The sequence below is a fragment of the Centrocercus urophasianus genome, unplaced genomic scaffold (genome assembly GCF_019232065.1).
Source record: "Centrocercus urophasianus isolate 14NV4802_14NV808 unplaced genomic scaffold, USGS_Curo_1.0 seq_15, whole genome shotgun sequence".
NCBI lineage: Eukaryota > Metazoa > Chordata > Aves > Galliformes > Phasianidae > Centrocercus > Centrocercus urophasianus.
The window spans coordinates 43,328,566-43,346,331 of NW_024884697.1; the positions used below are offsets into that span (position 1 = coordinate 43,328,566).

General features: G+C 44.0%; 2 protein-coding genes across 8 annotated transcripts in view; both read right to left on the reverse strand.

Annotated features, from left to right (window-relative positions):
- Window positions 1-11,141, reverse strand: part of NR2C1 (nuclear receptor subfamily 2 group C member 1) — a 52,510-nt gene extending 41,369 nt beyond the window's left edge. For 3 of the 7 annotated variants that reach the window (XR_006168370.1, XR_006168369.1, XM_042816119.1), the window contains exon 1: window positions 374-3,749. The gene's annotated coding sequence lies outside the window, so the exon portion shown is untranslated. Of the gene's footprint in view, window positions 1-373; window positions 3,750-7,453; window positions 10,170-11,063 lie in introns of those variants that run through there. The other 4 variants (XM_042816115.1, XM_042816116.1, XM_042816118.1 and 1 more) reach the window with 4 other exon arrangements.
- Window positions 11,142-13,926: 2,785 nt separating this feature from the next.
- FGD6 (FYVE, RhoGEF and PH domain containing 6) overlaps window positions 13,927-17,766 on the reverse strand; it is a 67,475-nt gene continuing 63,635 nt past the window's right edge. The window contains exon 21 of the mRNA XM_042815703.1: window positions 13,927-17,065. Coding sequence (XP_042671637.1) covers window positions 17,029-17,065 — 37 coding nt within the window. The 3' untranslated portion in view covers window positions 13,927-17,028. The remainder of the gene's footprint in view (window positions 17,066-17,766) is intronic.

Consider the following 17,766-nt stretch of genomic DNA (forward strand, 5'->3'; position numbering starts at 1 on the left):
CAGATTAAACCATAAACAACACTTATTTAATCATTTAGTGCCTTGCAGACTTCAGTTGACCATGCTCACTGCCTTCACCTGCACAAAACATACCATACTTAAAATGGTGAGAAATTATGTATGAGAAGCCTGTCATATTAGTTCAAAGGGGAATATAACTATTAAACACAACAGTAACTTTATCAAATGATCATCAATTATTCATTCTAAGAGGTTTTTTTCACTCTGTGATACAGAAATCATCTCAGGTAGCTACAATCATTATATCCCTCCCTTTTCAATTTTTTGAATCAATTGTACTTTCTTCATTTACTGCGTATTCCCATTTTAACAGGGCTACGTGTATGCAATCGATTTTTACTTCACTTCTTACTTTTCAATAATGATTGCCTCCTTCATCTACTTCCAGAAAGTTTGCTGAAGCAATTCCAGGGCAGACTCCCAAACAAGCCAAACACTGGAGTTCTTCCATAAACTTGAGTCTGGAATTTCACAAGGACAAAAAATCCAAAGTGCAGAAATTATTTAAATTTATATACATGATATCACCAAGGACAAATAGAAAATCCTTCACTTGGCAAAGAATTTGAGGTCATTTGCTACATTCCCCGGGCCCTTTCTAGTACACATTAGTATATTATGCACTTTTGTAGCACAGCTTAAGTACTGTTCGCCTGCTAACATTTGGCTTGAGAAATACAGGACAGCTGAATCTCTCCTGAAACATTCTCTTCTGGAGAGAAAAATGGATCTGAATGTTAACAGGAAAGTTTATCAGACCCCAAAGCCATAACCGATTTGCTCAAACTGAATGGTCAGATCACTCTTTATACTGAGTTTTCTGATGATTCCAAGGCTCAGCAGAAGTCCAGGGAAGCTGTAACACTGTGCAAGAACTGTGCTTTCATGGCTAATGTGCTCCATGGGCTTACAAGCATCTCTCTCTGCTGTAGCAGGGATGGGCTCTGTAAGCAGAGCCCAGCAGCTGCTCCATGTCAGATCAGAGCCAACTCCAGATGCTCCAAAAGGGTCCCACAGACGCCAGAGCTGAGCCAAGAGCTACGCAGATATAAGGAAGGAAAAAACTGCTGCATCACAGCAGCTGGGAGAGAGGAGTGAGAAAATGTGAGAGAAGCAGCCCTGCAGCCATCAAGGTCAGTGCAGGAGGAGGACAGAATGTGCTCCAGGCATGGAGCAGAAGCTCCCTGCAGCACAGGAGAGGCCCATGGAGGAGCCGAGCATCCTCTTGCAGCCCGCAGGTTCCACACAGAGCAGACCTCCACATGCAGCCATGGAGGAGCCCACGGTGCAGCAGCGGATGAGGCCCGGAGGAGCCCCAGCAGAAGCAGCCCCTGGATGAAGCTGTAGCCCATGGGCAGAAGCCTGTGTTGGGGCAGGAGGGCTGGGGGAGCTGCTGCTCATGGGGACCCATGTGGGGCAGTACCTAAAGGGTGGGCCCTGTGGTACAGAGCTGTGCCGGGGCAGTGCTTGGACAGCTGCAGCCTGCAGGAAGGCCACACAGGATCAGTTAGGGAAGGATGGAGGGACCCCATGTGGAGGAGGGGCAGAGAGAAACCATGGAGGAGCAGCAGAGACAAAGCATTACAGACTGACTGCAGCCCCATTCCCAGCTCCCCTGTGCCACTGACAGGGTGGGGAAGTACCAGAGGTAGGGGAGGTGGTGTTTTCAGTTGGCTTTCAGTTCTCACTCTTCTAGTCTGTTTTGCTAGTGACAGTAACTAGTGACTGACGTCCTTGTCCTTACCTTAACACATGACATTGTTTCACATTTTCTCCCTGTCCTTCTGAGGAAGAGGAGTGTGAGAGCAGAATGATGGTGTTTACCTACCTACTGGTGTTAAATGACCACATCCACATACTCTGAGAAAGAAGTTTTATTATCGAGGTATGTATATTCAGGTTGATATGTACTTGTGAGAGAAACTTCCATTAGTGTTACAGTCTGTGTTTGAAGCTTGAAGGGGTTATCTGTATTCTGAAAAAAATGTCTTTGCTGTAAAGAACTCTTTGGAAGGGCGATGGGAGTTCATACCAACTTCCTTTTGTTTACTGAGTTCCAAGAATTTGAAGCATCTGATGAACAAAGATAACGATTTGTTGTGTATATCTCTATCTGAACAGCAAACGTGAAGCAAAGATTTTGTGTTTTCAGTCAAGCTGCCAAACACCAACAGCAAGACAAGTATTTGTACCAGCAAAATTCTGTGCCTGTGCAACACTGTCTGTCCTTTTTGTGACAGAGATAAAATGTTGTGCACATAGCCATTTTCACATTATTCAAACAGAGCTAATAAAATATTGAAAGCACTCAGCACTCTCAAATCCAGAATTGGCCATAGGCTTCTTTCATTCTGGATGCTAGGAGCCTAACTGTACCATTTTACTCAGAGCACTGGAAGAGGTTCTCTGGAAGAGATTCCCTGCCTTATCGTATTATTTTTGTAGGAATGCAAAATCAGAGAAAAAAAAGCAGGAAGGAAAAACTCAATGCTACAGGCATCAAGTAGAGTGGCTGGAAAGCTGTGCAGCTGGAAAGAATCTGGGGGTGCTGGTCAACAGCTGGCTGAACGTAAGCCAGCAGGGTGCCCAGGTGGCCAAGGCCAATGGCATCCCAGTTTGTATCAGAAATACAATCAGCTGATTGTATCTCTGCACTCTGTGCTGGAGAGGCTGCATCTTGAGTGCTGTGTTCAGTTTTGGGCCCCTCATTACAAGGACACCGAGGCACCAGAATGCGTCCAAAGAAGGGCAACAAAGCTGTGAAAGGTCTGGAGCACAGGCCTGATGGGCAGCAGCTGAGGGAAATGGGATGGTTCAGTCTGGAGAAGTGTAGGGTAGAGTTAATTACCCTCTACAGTGACCTGAAAGGAGTTGCAGTGAGTGAGGTGAGGATCAGCCTCACCTCCCTGTCAACTAATGACGGGACAAGGCAACTGCCTCAGGTTTGCCAAGGGAGATAAAGGTTGGATATTAGCAAGTTTCTTCTCTGAAACAGTAGCTGGGCACTGGCACAGGCTGCCCAGGGAGGAGGTGAAGTCATCATCCCTGGAGGTATTCAAGAACCACGATGTGGCACTGAGGAACATGGTCAGTGGGCATGGTAAGGATGGGCTGACTGTGCAACTCGGTGATCTCAGAAGTCTTCTCCAATTTTAATGCCTGCATTATTTTTGAACTTTCTTGATGAAACAAGCCCCTAAAGAAAGCCAAGACCATTTAAAATTTATAAATGTTAGTATCTCCTTCTGGAGATCTTATTTTTTAAAGATGGTCACTTCTTAAGACTGATGTACATCAGGCCTGACCTATGAAGTTAGGCTGATGATGAGGATACAACCTTATTCTGGCTTTACATCAGCAGGTAGAGTACCTGCCGCATACAAGAACAACCTGCAACCTCCTGAGTAACCATCATCTCAGTCCCACTGCAGCTGTTTCCAACAAAGCATCAATTCAACTTAGAAGAAAGCAACCAGTCTAAAACACTTAGTACTCATAAGCAGAGACAGTATAGCTTGGAGTGCCTCACTGAATTAACCCTCCTTCTCCTCACAAGTGCACATGTGGATGAGCATCTTCTGAATTCGCTGCTCAATAACCAAGCAGCAGCACATTTTTCCTCAAGTTTGTCTTTACTGTTTGTATTAAAACACCACACAACCACAGAATCACAGATCACTGAATCACAGAATCACCCGGGTTGGAAGGGACCTCAAGGATCATGTAGTTCCAACCCCCCTGCCTAGCAGGGCCACCAAACATACACAATCAGATCAGGTTGCCCAGGACCCCGTCCAACCTGGCCTTAAACACATCCAAGGACGGGGCATCCACAACCTCCCTGGGCAGCCCGTTCCAGGGCCTAACCACCAATAACACTCAACAACTACACAGCTGTACACTGGCCATCTCTGTATTATAGCTGGGATACAGCTAGGAACACTGATTTTTTCAGGAGTTGTGCTGATGCCCTTGCTTAGGAAGCACAGCCCTTGAAGTAAAGAGCAGAATCTTAATTTTGGCCTGAGGACAAGGAATTTCCATAGACCTTAAGAAAAAATGGTGCAACTTGTTGTCTCTGACATTTGCAAATGTCATACTCAACTACATCCTAAAATACAGGCTAATGAAAATTGGGTTCTTCCCTTGTTTACCTGATGTGACAGAAGTTAAGCTAAGATTCATATCAGTGCATAACCTCACGCACTTGAAAACATCCTTCCTTTGTAATCAGCGTGACTTCTAATTACAGCCTAATTTTGGCTGCCAAGGCTAAAAGCCCAACCATACCCTAGGGGCACCAGGCCCAGCACTGCACACTGGGCGAGGGGAGGAGCTGCCCTGTTCAGCATGGAGCTGCATGAGGAGAGGGTCAGGCAAGGTCCTTGACCACAGGGCACAGAACAGGCTCCCCTGTTCAGTGGGCACAGCCACAAACTGTTGTTCAACAAGAGTTAGGACAGCTCTCTCAGACATAGGGTTTAATTCCGGGTGATGTGGTGCAGAGCCAGGGCTGGACTCGATCTTGTGGGCACCTTCCAACTCAGGATATGCTATGATTTTACGATAATTCTTGCTTCTTTACATCAGACTTACAATTCTTGCCCTCACTCTTCAGAGCCCTCTAGGTCTAAAAAGTGATCAGAAAAGCTCTGCCCCATAACCATTTAGTCAATGACACCACTCTTGTCGCTTAAGCTCCCAAATGGTTCCCATTCATAGCTTTCTGCAGGTCTACAGTTAAGATCAGAAACACTTTGTAAAACCTCCATGAAACATTCCTTTAGTTTTTCTTAAAGGAGACACGTTGCCTAAGGAAAACTGACATTCAGACTGTCAACACGATTAGATCACTGCCTCACTCCAACTGCTCAACGCTTTCTCTCTTTGTACCTTAATGCTCCCAGTGGGTGATGATCTGTTTGCATAGTTTGTCATTAGTAGTAAATTTCCAAGGCCAGAAAAAAAAAAAACAACACATTTTCTTCATACATAACCAAACACACAAAAGGCTGTTTTTCAATTAATGTAGGTACAGAGATAGACAACTATTAGCATCTGTATTTGCAGTGATTAGATCTACTTTACATTTGTATCATCTTTGCATTTGCTTTCTAAACTATTTCTGCAGTGCTTGACAATATTATTTGCCATATAATTAAATAAAAAAAGAAAACTTCAAAAAAAAACAAAAAACAAAAAACAAAAAAAACCTATGAAAGAGAAACCATCCCATGGGGAGGTCAAATCATATATCCATCAGTTTTCTTCTAAAAGCTCAGTCCCTCAGCCCCGATTATTAGAAGCATCATCTAAAAGCAGACATTTTAACAGCAGACAGGCATCAGACCTCTGAAGCTCATAAATGAAATGCAACTTTAATCTCTTTATGTGAGTAAATACTAAAAAATATACATATATTAGTTTATGGTCCTTCAGATAATCATTCCACAGTGTCAGCTGAAGACTTTCATGAGCTTGCCTAAATTTCAACCACCACTCTTCTCTCCTTCTTCTGCTTGAATGTGCCAGAGCTTTCCCAATACTTTATTCAAACTGACTTAGGAAATAATAATTTCAGTGGTTTGCTTTTGGCTTACTTCCACAGAAGTGGGTTAAGAAACACTCCCCTGAGAACTGCCAGCAGATGAGAGAGCCTCTAATTCCTCTGCTGGTACAGCCATACCCAGGGAGACAGCAAGGAGTAACCCACACCCTTATCCAGGGACAGAAGTTACACGATCTTAATCATCTCAGTAGGAAGTTTCCTACTAATACTATGCCAAAATATTGTGTATTGTAGACTAAGAACTTCAAAAGCAATTGCAGAAAATGTCTGATGTTTGGACTTTCCACAATATTAATGGTAACATTGCTTGTTTCTCTACATTACATTGCACTGCTGGTATAATTGCTTTGTTCTATAACATCTCAATTCTAATTTAACACCCTTTAGATGAACAAAAACAGACTGCATCAGTATGAAGACACAGTATGTGAACAGTCCCTCTGCCCTGGAGAACTGTAGGTTACTTTAAAAAAGAAAAAAGTCAAACCTGACCCAAAATAAGTTTCACTACTGCAAAAACAATGCTTGTAGAACTTGAATAATTTAACATATTCTCTTGGCATTGTCTAGTTTGATTCTATATTTATGTGCTATTTATGCACATTATATATAAACATTCACACATATAATGCATATGATTCCAGGAATGGCTCCATGCACGTATGGAATGTGTGTTAATACAGCTTTCTTCTAGATCAAACCCACCTAAGAAAGGTATGCCTGCAGAAGATTAGATGCACGTTTAAGTTAACAGAGAACAACACTGTGGTTGCTTTTGAGATACTGGCATGTTAACTGGTTGTGACCACAGAAGTTATTGTGAACTTTACGTTTTGGTCTTACATGAAGAAATAGAAGAGCAGCAACACGACATGAAAGGTTAGTATAATGAAAAGCTGGCTAGAAAATAATTCCCTCTTAGAAGAAATGAACTTAATCTCCTTCCATAGTCATATTACTTCAGCAATAAGAGATTTCAACAAACCTCAGTAAATGAACTAAGGATGTGCTATTTTGGTTCATGTCATCATATCTGGGGCTTACAGCTGATCCGTACCTTAAAATGAAAACTAATCCTCACTTCCATTCCCAAAGTCATCATATGCTGATTAAGAATTTGGAGTAACCAATGCTGAACTTGTTTCACAAAAACCCACACGCAGAATGCAAAGCACTCAGAAAACCCTCTATGATTAACTGTAGAAGTCAGGAGGTTTGGTTACTTGTTTTAAACAGATTCCTTTACACTTTGGACCAGCATTCTGCAATGCTTTACAAATCATCAATTAAGCCAAGGAATCCAACACATCTGTGAGGCGTGCGACACTACTCTGCTCGTTGTCTTCTATGTAGGAAGCTCAGTGAACACAGAAACTAAATGAGCTATTCTTAGATTATCTTTCTAGAAGCCATACCACTCAAGATGGTAGAACAGTTACAGACTCAAAGGGGTAGCGGCCTCTTTATCCCCGAGCGAAGGAATATTTATGTGAGTCATGACACCCAGTCAGAGAGCGTTTATTGAATCTGCATGGCATCAAGATTTAGAACATACCCATGTAAGAGACCAATAACCACAGGAAACGAGCAGCTAAACCTGCAGGCAAGGGAAGATGAGGCACTCACAAAGCACAAAGGAATAATTACAAGGCACACTGCAATAGAGTAAAAGATGCACTGGCAGCCAAGCCTGTGTAATTCATTTAAAATCATTGCTCTCAAAGCTTTAAAACTGCTATGTTTAATTTTTCATGGAAGCAAAGTGTTACAGTGGGAGGAATGGTGAAGCAACAACCGTGCAAACGTGAGAAGACAGCAGTCATTCTCAGTTTGGGCCACCAAAGGGGATGGTCTCACACCTACCCTGTTGTGGAGCTCCTACTGTGCGTTTGGTTCAGCTCAGCAGCCCCACGAGGCCTTGCAGCAGTATAGAGGAGGAGAGGCACAGGGGATTGTCTGCAAAATGAACCAGGTCACACAGGCACTGACTACTGGCCAGAGCCAGGTAAGGAGAGACTCCTATTAACCAGGCCAAACTGTCCTGCATGTCTTCTGCCTTTGACTGCTTGAAGCTGGCAAAACTGTGCTGTTGCAAGAAGTAAAACAAGAACAATATGGTTCCCTATACCAGAGCTGAAGCTATTAAACAAACCAGATCAGGAAGTTCACCTGGCTAAGCACTTCCTCCTCCACTCCTTTTCTCCTCTATTCTGGGTTACTTTCAGCCAGGTCAGTTCCTCTACCTGGCACACTGTACTAACACCTAGCAAGCGCAAACCCTGCTTTCCAAAGACAGGCAGGCACTACACCCATTGCAAACAACATGGCTGCAGCATCTCATCAAGTGGGACAGCCACATTGCAGCTGAGGGTCTTTTCTCCCTTCTGCACCTCAACCTTGCAGCTGTGTAACAGTGAGGTAAGCTGAACTGAATTTACTCACCCTGCAGCAAGCAGCTACTAAGTGTGACTCAAAGAAAGCTGAAGACAACTCTTTTGGAAAAAGCCCATATTGCTGCAGCAGCTTGCATAATAAACATAGTATAAATCCTCTTATTTCAAAGGATATTTGTATGCACATTCAGCTTTTTTTTTTTTTCCCCCCCTTTATCAGCTTTGCAGTATCACAGGATTTTGTTCTGCTAGCAGACCTTTAGGTTCCTGTAAGCATGTATGTGAGGCACTCTGGAAAGGACATTCAGATTAAATTGTCAGGACTAAAAGCTTTACTCACATTGACACTTGCATTGTCCTACTAATATTTTGGAACAAACAAATTACCACAATAAATAAGAGTTTTCACCCTACAAATTTACTCCCAAGCAACCTTACCTTGCCTGGAACTAAATAACCACTAATTAAAGCTAATATGATAATACAGGAGGAATTGGCTTCAGGTTTTTTTTGTGTTTCATTTCATGTTAGGTTTTCTTTCATTTTTTTTCGTATTCTTCAAGTTGCTGGTTCAGCTTCCTACAAAGGCAATGAAATATTTGACTTATCCCAGTCTGTCTTGCTACCAAGCTGAACAAAATTAATTCAGGTGAAATTTAACAGGCTTTCAGGGAAGGCCTGACCAAACCGTTACAACTAATTTAAGTTACCCTGCATTGATACAGATACATTAGACAATGATTTTCAGAAAGAAGCACACTTTTCAAAGTCTGTACTGCCACCTCATCAGATACATTGGACTCACTCCATCCTCACAATCTGCATGATTTGGAAGTGGAGAGTAGTTTTTCAAAGAGAAATCCTTTGTTGCTTTGAGACTGTGGTTGGTACCACTCAGTGCACGCTCTGGAACCAAATGCTGATGTGTGAAGGGTAAGGCTATGAACAAGATAAGGATTTGATTAACTGCACCTTCATAATTTTACACATCATTTTTCAAACTGATAAAATTCTATTAGGTGGCATCATATCTTACACCAACAATATGCAGGCACAAGTGAAAACTGCAACAAGCTTACTCATTTATCTAAGGGTTTATTTGGACTTAGGAACTGTTTCACTTCCCCTGATGCTGCCCGCTGAGCTCCATGCCACAGCTGTGTGACAAAAGAGCACATGCAGGCAGCTGTGCCAGTCTGCCTGCTGCCCCACAACCATATCATCCCACTCCACCTCCCTGAAGGGGAATGCTCCCACCCCCCTGCCATGGGGAAGCAGGCATCACATGAGAGCTCCCTGACCCATTTCAACCACAATAACACAGGTTAGCACACCAAAAGCCAGGACGGCTGCTGCAGCAGGGAAGGAACACATCCCCCACCAGATGTAGTGCTGGCAGCTGAAATCCATTACTTCGCCTGTCCAGAGAACAAACATGCAAGTTTAACTTCACTTTGCTCCACTCCTTATACATCGCTGAGCACCCTATTTTAAGCAAAGGGGATGGGTTTTTAGTTTTGGTTTCTTTCCACCAGAGATTTTCACCCAAACATTAGTTGTAGGCTAAGCATCTTAGTGCAGCTCCTTTCTTCCACAAGCTGGAAGAGAACTACAGCAACCTTCTTGGCTACCTAAACTTTAATTGCTCAACACAAAGAACACACAATAAAGCCAAATGAAAACTGTATCAGTATAGAGAACAAGCAAACTAATCTTGACAGTGTAAATATTTAGACTCCTCATTACGGAAAAAAGTCTAGTGAGCACTGACTGGTATGACAGCTTTAAGTATGTTTTGTTTTGCACAGGAGCCCTTCCACAGCATGCTGCATTATCAGTCTCATCCTCTGCCAACCCATAATCCCCAATATTTCAATACAAAATATAGTTGTGAAATAAATCCCACTCAAAGTTAATTCCAGAGGTCACCCAGCCCAACCTGCTTCCTGCTACAATAGACCCAACTTCACAGACACACACACGACCTTCAGGCTGTGCCCCAAGAATACAGGGAAAAAAGTTAAAGCTCCCTGATTTATCTACTGGCCTCTCATGGAAAGGTTCCTCATCTGCTGCTGCAGAATGTGACAGGCTGAGCAAGCAGCACGCAGACACAGCGCTGCGCAGAACCACAGCAGCCGAGGGCCGCGGGCCATCAGATGACCGTGTGTCCCTCACATGAGCACAGCGCTGACCGCGGTCACGTGAGAATACCTGGTCCTGCCCAGGAGCAGGTCTGCAGTGCCTCTGGAGGAAGGGCTGCAGACAGCAGCAGCCCAACGCCTCACAGCTTACTGCTGCCCTCAAGCAAGCGTCCCCTCTGCTCTCTCGTTCTGGCTCATCTCACGGCACAACCACCAGGGAGAGGCAAAATAATCATTATAGTTTCTTAAAGGCAGGAAGCCGTGTTACATAAAGAACGGATCCAAAACCACAAAGCCCAGAAGCAAGATCCACCAGGTGAACGCAGCCTCCCCCGCACAGTACAACGTTCTGCTCCTCCTTCCCAACGGATCCTTTTCTATCTTCTCGCACCACCCTGACCCCAAAGCCAAGGGCTCCCTCACGCTGCCCCACTAAGACCCCCCCACTCCCAGGGGAACCGAGCGCAGCGGTCCCACCCGCAGGGAAGCCTCGCAGCGCAGCACGCTCAGCCCCGGCACACACCGCCCGTGCCCGGCGGCGACTCTCCCCGCCCCCATCGCGGCCCGGACTCGCCCCGCACAAGATGGCTGCGCGCCGCCGGCGCTGGCGGCGGGAGGGGCCCATAGCAAGAGCTCGGCGAGTAGCGCCCGCCCGCCCGCCGCCTCTCCACCGCTTCCTCGGCGCGGCGCGGAGCCGCATGCAGCGGGAAGCCGTGACGGCGCGGCCCGGATGCGAGCGGCACAAGCGGTTCCTGTAGGTGAAAGGTCGGGGGGCGCGGGGCCGCCGCGGGACGGGGCGATGCCTGAGGCGGGCCGGGCCCCGCGCCGCGCCCAGCGGAGGAGGAGGAAGTGCGGCCGGGCGGCAGCCAGGGAGGCGGGAGCGAGCACACGCAAGCGCGGCAAGACGGGCAGGGCCGCGGCCGGGACACGGCTCACCTGGCGGCTCGGTAGCGGCTCCGGCGCTTTATTTGTCGGCGGCGGCTCCGGCTCCGGGGGTCAGAGTTCGTGGCCCCGCCCCGCCCCGCCGCGGCGAATGCGCCTGCGCACGGCGAGCCTGGGAGGGGCGGGGGGCTCGGCCGGCCCCCAGCGGCCGGTAACGGCGGCCGGGGGGAGGGGCGGCCTTTGTTTGGCGGCGGGGCGCCGTGCTGCCGCGCGGGACGCGAAAGCGGGCGTCCTCCGCGGGAACGAGGAGGGCGGCGGAGCTGCACGGAACGCGCGCTTTTGGTTGTGGCAGCTCAGGGGGCTCCTCGGCTGACGCGCTTCTGCTTGATGTGGTTTGAAACGGTTGCTGCGTGGTGAAGTAGCACTTCGCCGCACCGTGAATGGCCGTGGGATAGCATGGAGTGGAAGGGACTTTAAGGCCCCCTCTAGTTTCAATTAGTGTAGGAGCTCAACCGGCAGCGTTAGTTAGAGCCATCCCCAGGCAGTGATGGCAGCCAAAAGCAGTTCGGTGTCGGGGCTGTTTGGGAAAGCAGCAGGCCCCTGACAGCACGCAAGTGGTCTCCATGCCGGAGCAGGGCATCCTGGTGTGCCGAGGGAACAGCTTCATGCTGATGCCTCAGAACCATAGAATGGCTTGGGTTGGAAGATGTCTCACAGCTCAAGTTCCAGTCCTGCTGCTTCTGGGGGGCTGCCAGCCATAGATCAAGCACTAGACCAGGTTGCTCAGCACCTCACCCAACCCGGCCTTAAACATCTCCAGGGAAGGGGCACTGACAACCTCTCTGAGCAACCTGAGGCCAGCACCTCACCACTCTCAGTGAAAATCTTTCCCAGTCTAATCTACATCTCTTCTCCTTTCCTTTAAAACCATTCCCCTTGTCCTATCACAATCTACCCATGTTCATTTCCCTCATGTTTATAATCTCACTTTAAATACCGGAAGGCTGCAATGAGGTCTCCCTGCAGCCATCTCCAGGCTGGACAAGCCCAGCTGCTTCAGCCTGTCATCACTGAAGAGGTGCTCCAGCCCTCTGAGCATCTTTGTGGCCCTCCTCTGGACCCTTTCTAAAGCATCCCTCCTGTGCTGTGGCCTCCTGTGGGGCCATAGTCCTGGAAACAGTACTCGAGTGGGACCTCACGAGGGCAAAGCAGAGGGGGATGATCCCCTCCCTCCCCCTGCTGGCCCACCCTCTTTGATGCAGCCCAGGATACCGTTGGAATTCCAGGCTGCAAGCCCACACTGCTGGCTCATCTTTTTCCCATCTACCAGGACCCTTAAGTCCTCAGCAGAGCTGCTCTCAAGGATTTCTGCTCCCAGTTAGTATACATTCCTGGAATTACCTTGACACAAGTGCAAAACCTTGCTCTTCACTTTGTTGAGCTTCATTACATTCACATGGGCCCAACTTCTGATTTTAGCAAGGTTCCTCTGGATGGCATTCCTTTTTTCTGCTGTATCAACTGTATCATTCAGCTTAGTGCCATCAGCAAACTTGTCTCTACATTCTTTTGGACCGGAGTTATAAAAAAATACAAGCCATTTTTGTATTGACATTAATAAAATCATTCACTCTTGCCAGCTCCTTTACTGCTCCTCCTACCATGGCCCCACAGCTGCAGCACATCTCACCAGACCATCTCAAGATCACTGATTCAGTATTTACAAGCATCACATTTTGCTTATTGATCTCACACATACCCAAAAGGCAAATGCAAATAGACATGATGAAAAAATTCTAAATTTGAGCAATTAACTGGCTCAGCATTTCCTGAAAGTGTGGAATGACAGAATACATATAGTGTATAATGCTCATCACTCCCCACACAAGCCTGATCTGCACACCCACTAATGAAGGAGCTTGTTGCAGAGTAACAAATAGTGAGGATTTTGCACCAAAGCTCATTTGGTGCAAGTACTCTCATATTCTCCATAGAGAACTGCTCCTGTAACCAACGAGAAATGTTTTGACTTTTTTAGCAAGTGACCCAATTCATGCTTGTTCTGTATTACCAAGGCATGTCCACGGAGCTGTGTCAGCAAGGATTGTAAGACACATCCTTATTGAAAACGTGTAGAAGCAAAACTCTTTTCATGCTGTTACTGCAAGTTACCAAAAACTGCTTTCAGACTTCGGTCATGGAAGCACAAGGAGCAGCAGAACTAACTTGGCAGATAAATCACTCCCATACAGGCCCTGCTGAAGTCCTTACGCCAGCAGAAACTGTGGTTCAAGCATTCTTAAATAGAGTAGTTCAGACAGCTGAACTAGATTTTGTCAAAGGATTTATTAATGCAACACCCTTCATTTGACATTACATGGGTGCAACTCTCTTAATTCTTTAGGATGGTTGTTTTGTGGGATGCTTTCTTTGCCAGCAGTACATCTGTAACAATGTGTTGAAGAATTAATTCAAATAAATGAACTCAAATGTTACGGCCACATTGTGAATTCGTGAAGGTGAGGGCTTTCAGAGGGGCTGTGGAAGGGGTAGTAGGAAGGAAAGAACTAAATAGCAAGAAGCAGCCAAGGAAAGACAGCAGGACACAAATATGCAAATAATATTCATAGCAAATATATTGTTTTTTTTTAACAAGTGCATGCAGTGTCTTGGCTGACAGGAGCAAGCCCATTTAAGAGTACTGTGTCAGGCTGTCAGATCCAGCAGTGGGCTGTCAGTCTGTGCACACAACTTACCTTTCAGATTTTTTTCTGGTTCTAAGGGCAAAACATAGTACAGACTTTAATACAGATGTGCAAGATAATGACAGCCAATTTTGTTGCTTGGAAAGCTGTAAATAAATGAACTAGGTAACACAAAAACCTGAAAATATTTCATAAACAAACAGAGACTCAGGTAATGTGATTTTGTTTATACAAAAATGATACATATACACAGGAATATTTACAACAACTTTGAGCTGTTTTCATTTACAAAATAAAGATTCTATTCTTTCATTTAGACAGCACAGTTTATGACTACTCCAAATAAAAACGTGTGTAGAGGGTACATACAAGGGATGGCAGTTACAGCAAACAAATGCATTGAATATGTCTTTCCAAACATCTCTTTCCATTATGATGTAACATACATAATTTGGTACTCAATTTTCACACACACAAGTTATCTAGTAACACGTGTTCCATGGTTGCTCAGCTATCTGTTTGTTTCAAGTCATGAATAATTTTGGGAATAAAAGAAAGCTTTACATCAAGGATTTCTTAAAGACAATTCATTCTCATAGACCTTTCATTTACCCAAGAATAAAGGTTCTAGAATTAATCTCCAATGCTTGTGTTTGTCTCATTCTCTACCAACCAGTCTTAAATTACTAACTACGGATGTGTATAAGAAGAGGTAGGCAGGTGTTTAAAAACTGCTGGTCTTGTTCAGTGAATTTGCTGATGTAAGAGTGGAATCTAGAAGTGACACTACTTCTGATGGCAGTGAATGAGGATGGGAGGCAGGGTGGAGAAACAGACTAACAGTTTGAAAAGCAACTGTCTGAGAATGTTATGAAAAACCTATGTTGTGGGCTCTCCACATGATACAAAGCACAAGTGCTGGAGAAAGAGGAGAAATAAATATTCAAACATGCTCATAAAGACAATTTCATTTATTTCACACATAATTAGACCTCAATGTGTGCACTGTGGTATTTAAGGCTCTGTTCAGATCTGTTCCTGTCACAGACAATTTGTTGACTGATAAACTGTTTCTGGAGGAAGTCCTCTGACTTCTACGGAACTGCTGAACTGTTTTCTCACTGCACCTAAGTCATTGAGAGGTAGTTTGTTGCCACATGAGGCAGAACTCAGGCACCCTGCTCAGCCTGTGTTATGACTTATTGCTCTATTTCAGTTTTGCAGCAAGGAAATCAGTATTAGAACATAAATTCAATAAAACTTGCTTCTAGCCAAATTCCTTATTGTTTGCCATTTCATGGCTTTCCATCTTAGTTGGTGTGCAGTCCATGTAAAAATATTAAGCAGCTCTTCCCCTGGATAACATCAACCAGAACAGCTACATCACATCTGTGTTACACTGGTATCAGATTTATTTCGGGTACGGTAAAGCCCATGTCAGAAATCACCCTGAAGAGACATGCAGATAGCTTACTTGGCTTCAGTCACCCGCTGGTTTTGAAAGAAAGTAAAAGCCCTTTATATATAAAAAGAGAAGAAAATCCATTTATCGTATTTGCATAAAAAAGTGATTAAAGGCTTTGTTCCAGCTCCCACTGAATTTCAAACACTATCTGGTCAAATCTCTAACATTCACCAGAGAAGCCAAATCTACAGCCTTAAATCCCTGATTCAGAAACATACTCTACTGAAATGCCTGAAGTCAGTAAAATTCCTCATACACTTCAGCATTAGGTTTTGAAGCCCACAGTGAACTTAACGGAAGCTCTGGAGAACAAATCTCCCCAGAGCTGTGTTATTATCTTAGACCTGATCTTGAGGTATTTGAGGGCATGTGAATTTTGGTTCGCATTTTCATTCTTGACCTTTTTGTGATCACCACTGTTCTATCATCATTTTCTTTCCTTTGTGAGGCCTTAATACAGCTATCAAAATGGATTAAAACTATTAATTTGAAAGTTAATTGCTCTTAATCCTGCTTCCACAACTAGCTTGAGAGGACTACTGAACAGTGTTGCATACAGCATAATTAACTGGCTACATGTGCATTGTTTTTGACATAAAAATGGCTTCCTATCATGTGCTTTTCATAGTTCTAAGTTCCATTTATGCTATTACAGTGTTCACAATTTTTAAAAAACTGAAGTAGAATAAATGCACCAAAATCATCAGCAAGTATTTTCCAATGAGGTATACTGACAATTTTCTTAAAGGAAAAAAAAAAACAAAAACAACCTGTTTTTTTAAAGTGTCAGACAGAACAAATCATAGTGTAAACAACAAGAATTTCAAATAATCACATACACTTCCATGCCATCTGCACTAAAAAAAAGCTGTGTTTTCTTGGTATGGCAATTCCAGTTTAAACATAACATTTAAATAGACAATAGTTTAAGTTTTAGGAGAAGGGCTGCATGCACGTGTTTAGTGTTCTCTGAACAATAGTTTAAAACAGTCTTTCCTACTGCATGCAGAAGTCATTTGACACAGTTTTGAAACAAAAAATGCAAAAAAAACAATTTTTTAGTTAAAAAAAATAAAACACTGCTTTAAATTACTAGTGGAAAAAAACCATATCCTGAAATTGTTTGAATGTAACTCATTTAGTCTCTTTGGTATCTGTCGGACTGTAGAAGCTCTACTGCTTTATCTCTGTACTCGCTAAGTCTGTTTTAAAATAGTTTACCCTTTTCTCTTTTTTCATTTTTACAAATGTACTTTGTAATTGCTTCTGTGATACATAATTTGTGGTACTATTTTAATTGGTGTGCAAGAGTTCAACTGCTATTCAAGGAAAGGAACTGCATTATCATACAATTCTGTTAAAAGAGTTTACGTAGCCAACAAAGATTCAAAATCTCTAAAATTCCCATTCTGATCTTCTCCTGCTACATTGCAAGCTGTGTATCAGCAACTGAAGGCCTATACACAAACCATGAGAAATTTCACAATTACAACAGATTTGCTGCTTTTGTTTTTTTTTAAATAGAAACACAAACTTCAAAGATATGTTGACCAACCACCTGCCATTCTGAAGACAAGGGCACTTCAGGCCTCAATGCAGACCTCACCAACAATTTTGACCATCAAAGTAAACACTGGAACTTAATAAATAACACATTTTTGTATCAACACAGAAATACACACAATTCTTTAAAAAAATATTACCTTACACTAAAAATGCAACAACTCCTAATGCTGACAAATATACAGTTTGGGGTAGGTTGACATGGAAGGATTCAATTTCTTGTAACAGTTTCTGTACTCTGGTTTGCCATCATCTTGGACATTTTGCTTTGGACTCGCTGACACTGCTATAGTACGGTGCCTTCTTGAAAAGCTTCTATCCACCTATTGGAAAACAAAACCCTGTTAGGGAATTGCTGGTTAAACTGCAAATTACACTGCCCGCTCCCTGCAGACTGACTCGTGTAGTATCACACTCCCATTGCCAGCTGTCCTGTTCGTGCAAATGCCAAAAATCCATCCAATGAATCCAAACATACGAATCTTGCTTAAAACGTCTTAAGTATTCATACGAGGCCAGATTATACATATATGTGTATATATGTACATTTTTTTCCCAGACTTAAGTTACATCAAAGAAAAAAGCAGGAAATGCTACAGTTGCATCAACTTCAATAATGTCTCTGGATACCCTGTTTAAAAAACAACAATACCCTTCTCTGATTTCATGGCAGCTATGGCCCAGGATAAATGAGGACACTACCAGAGTTGAGGCAGCTGTGTGCATAGCCCAGGCTCGCTGCTTTTGCCACTGGTACAAGGACATTAGTGAAGGACTGCTGGGACTGAAAGAGGAAGCCACAGGGAACACTCACATTTAAGCCAACATTGACATCTCAAACCACTATCCCTGACTTCTTAGGGCTCACTGTATTTTTCACTGTCATTTGTTCATAAAAATAACTAAAACTCACAGGCATTTTCAGCATTGAGTGTTCTACTAGACTAAAAGTATTCAAAGCTCAGCAAAAGTAAACATCTTTTAAAGCTTACAAAAATACATCAGATGTTTCTTTGACCCTAAG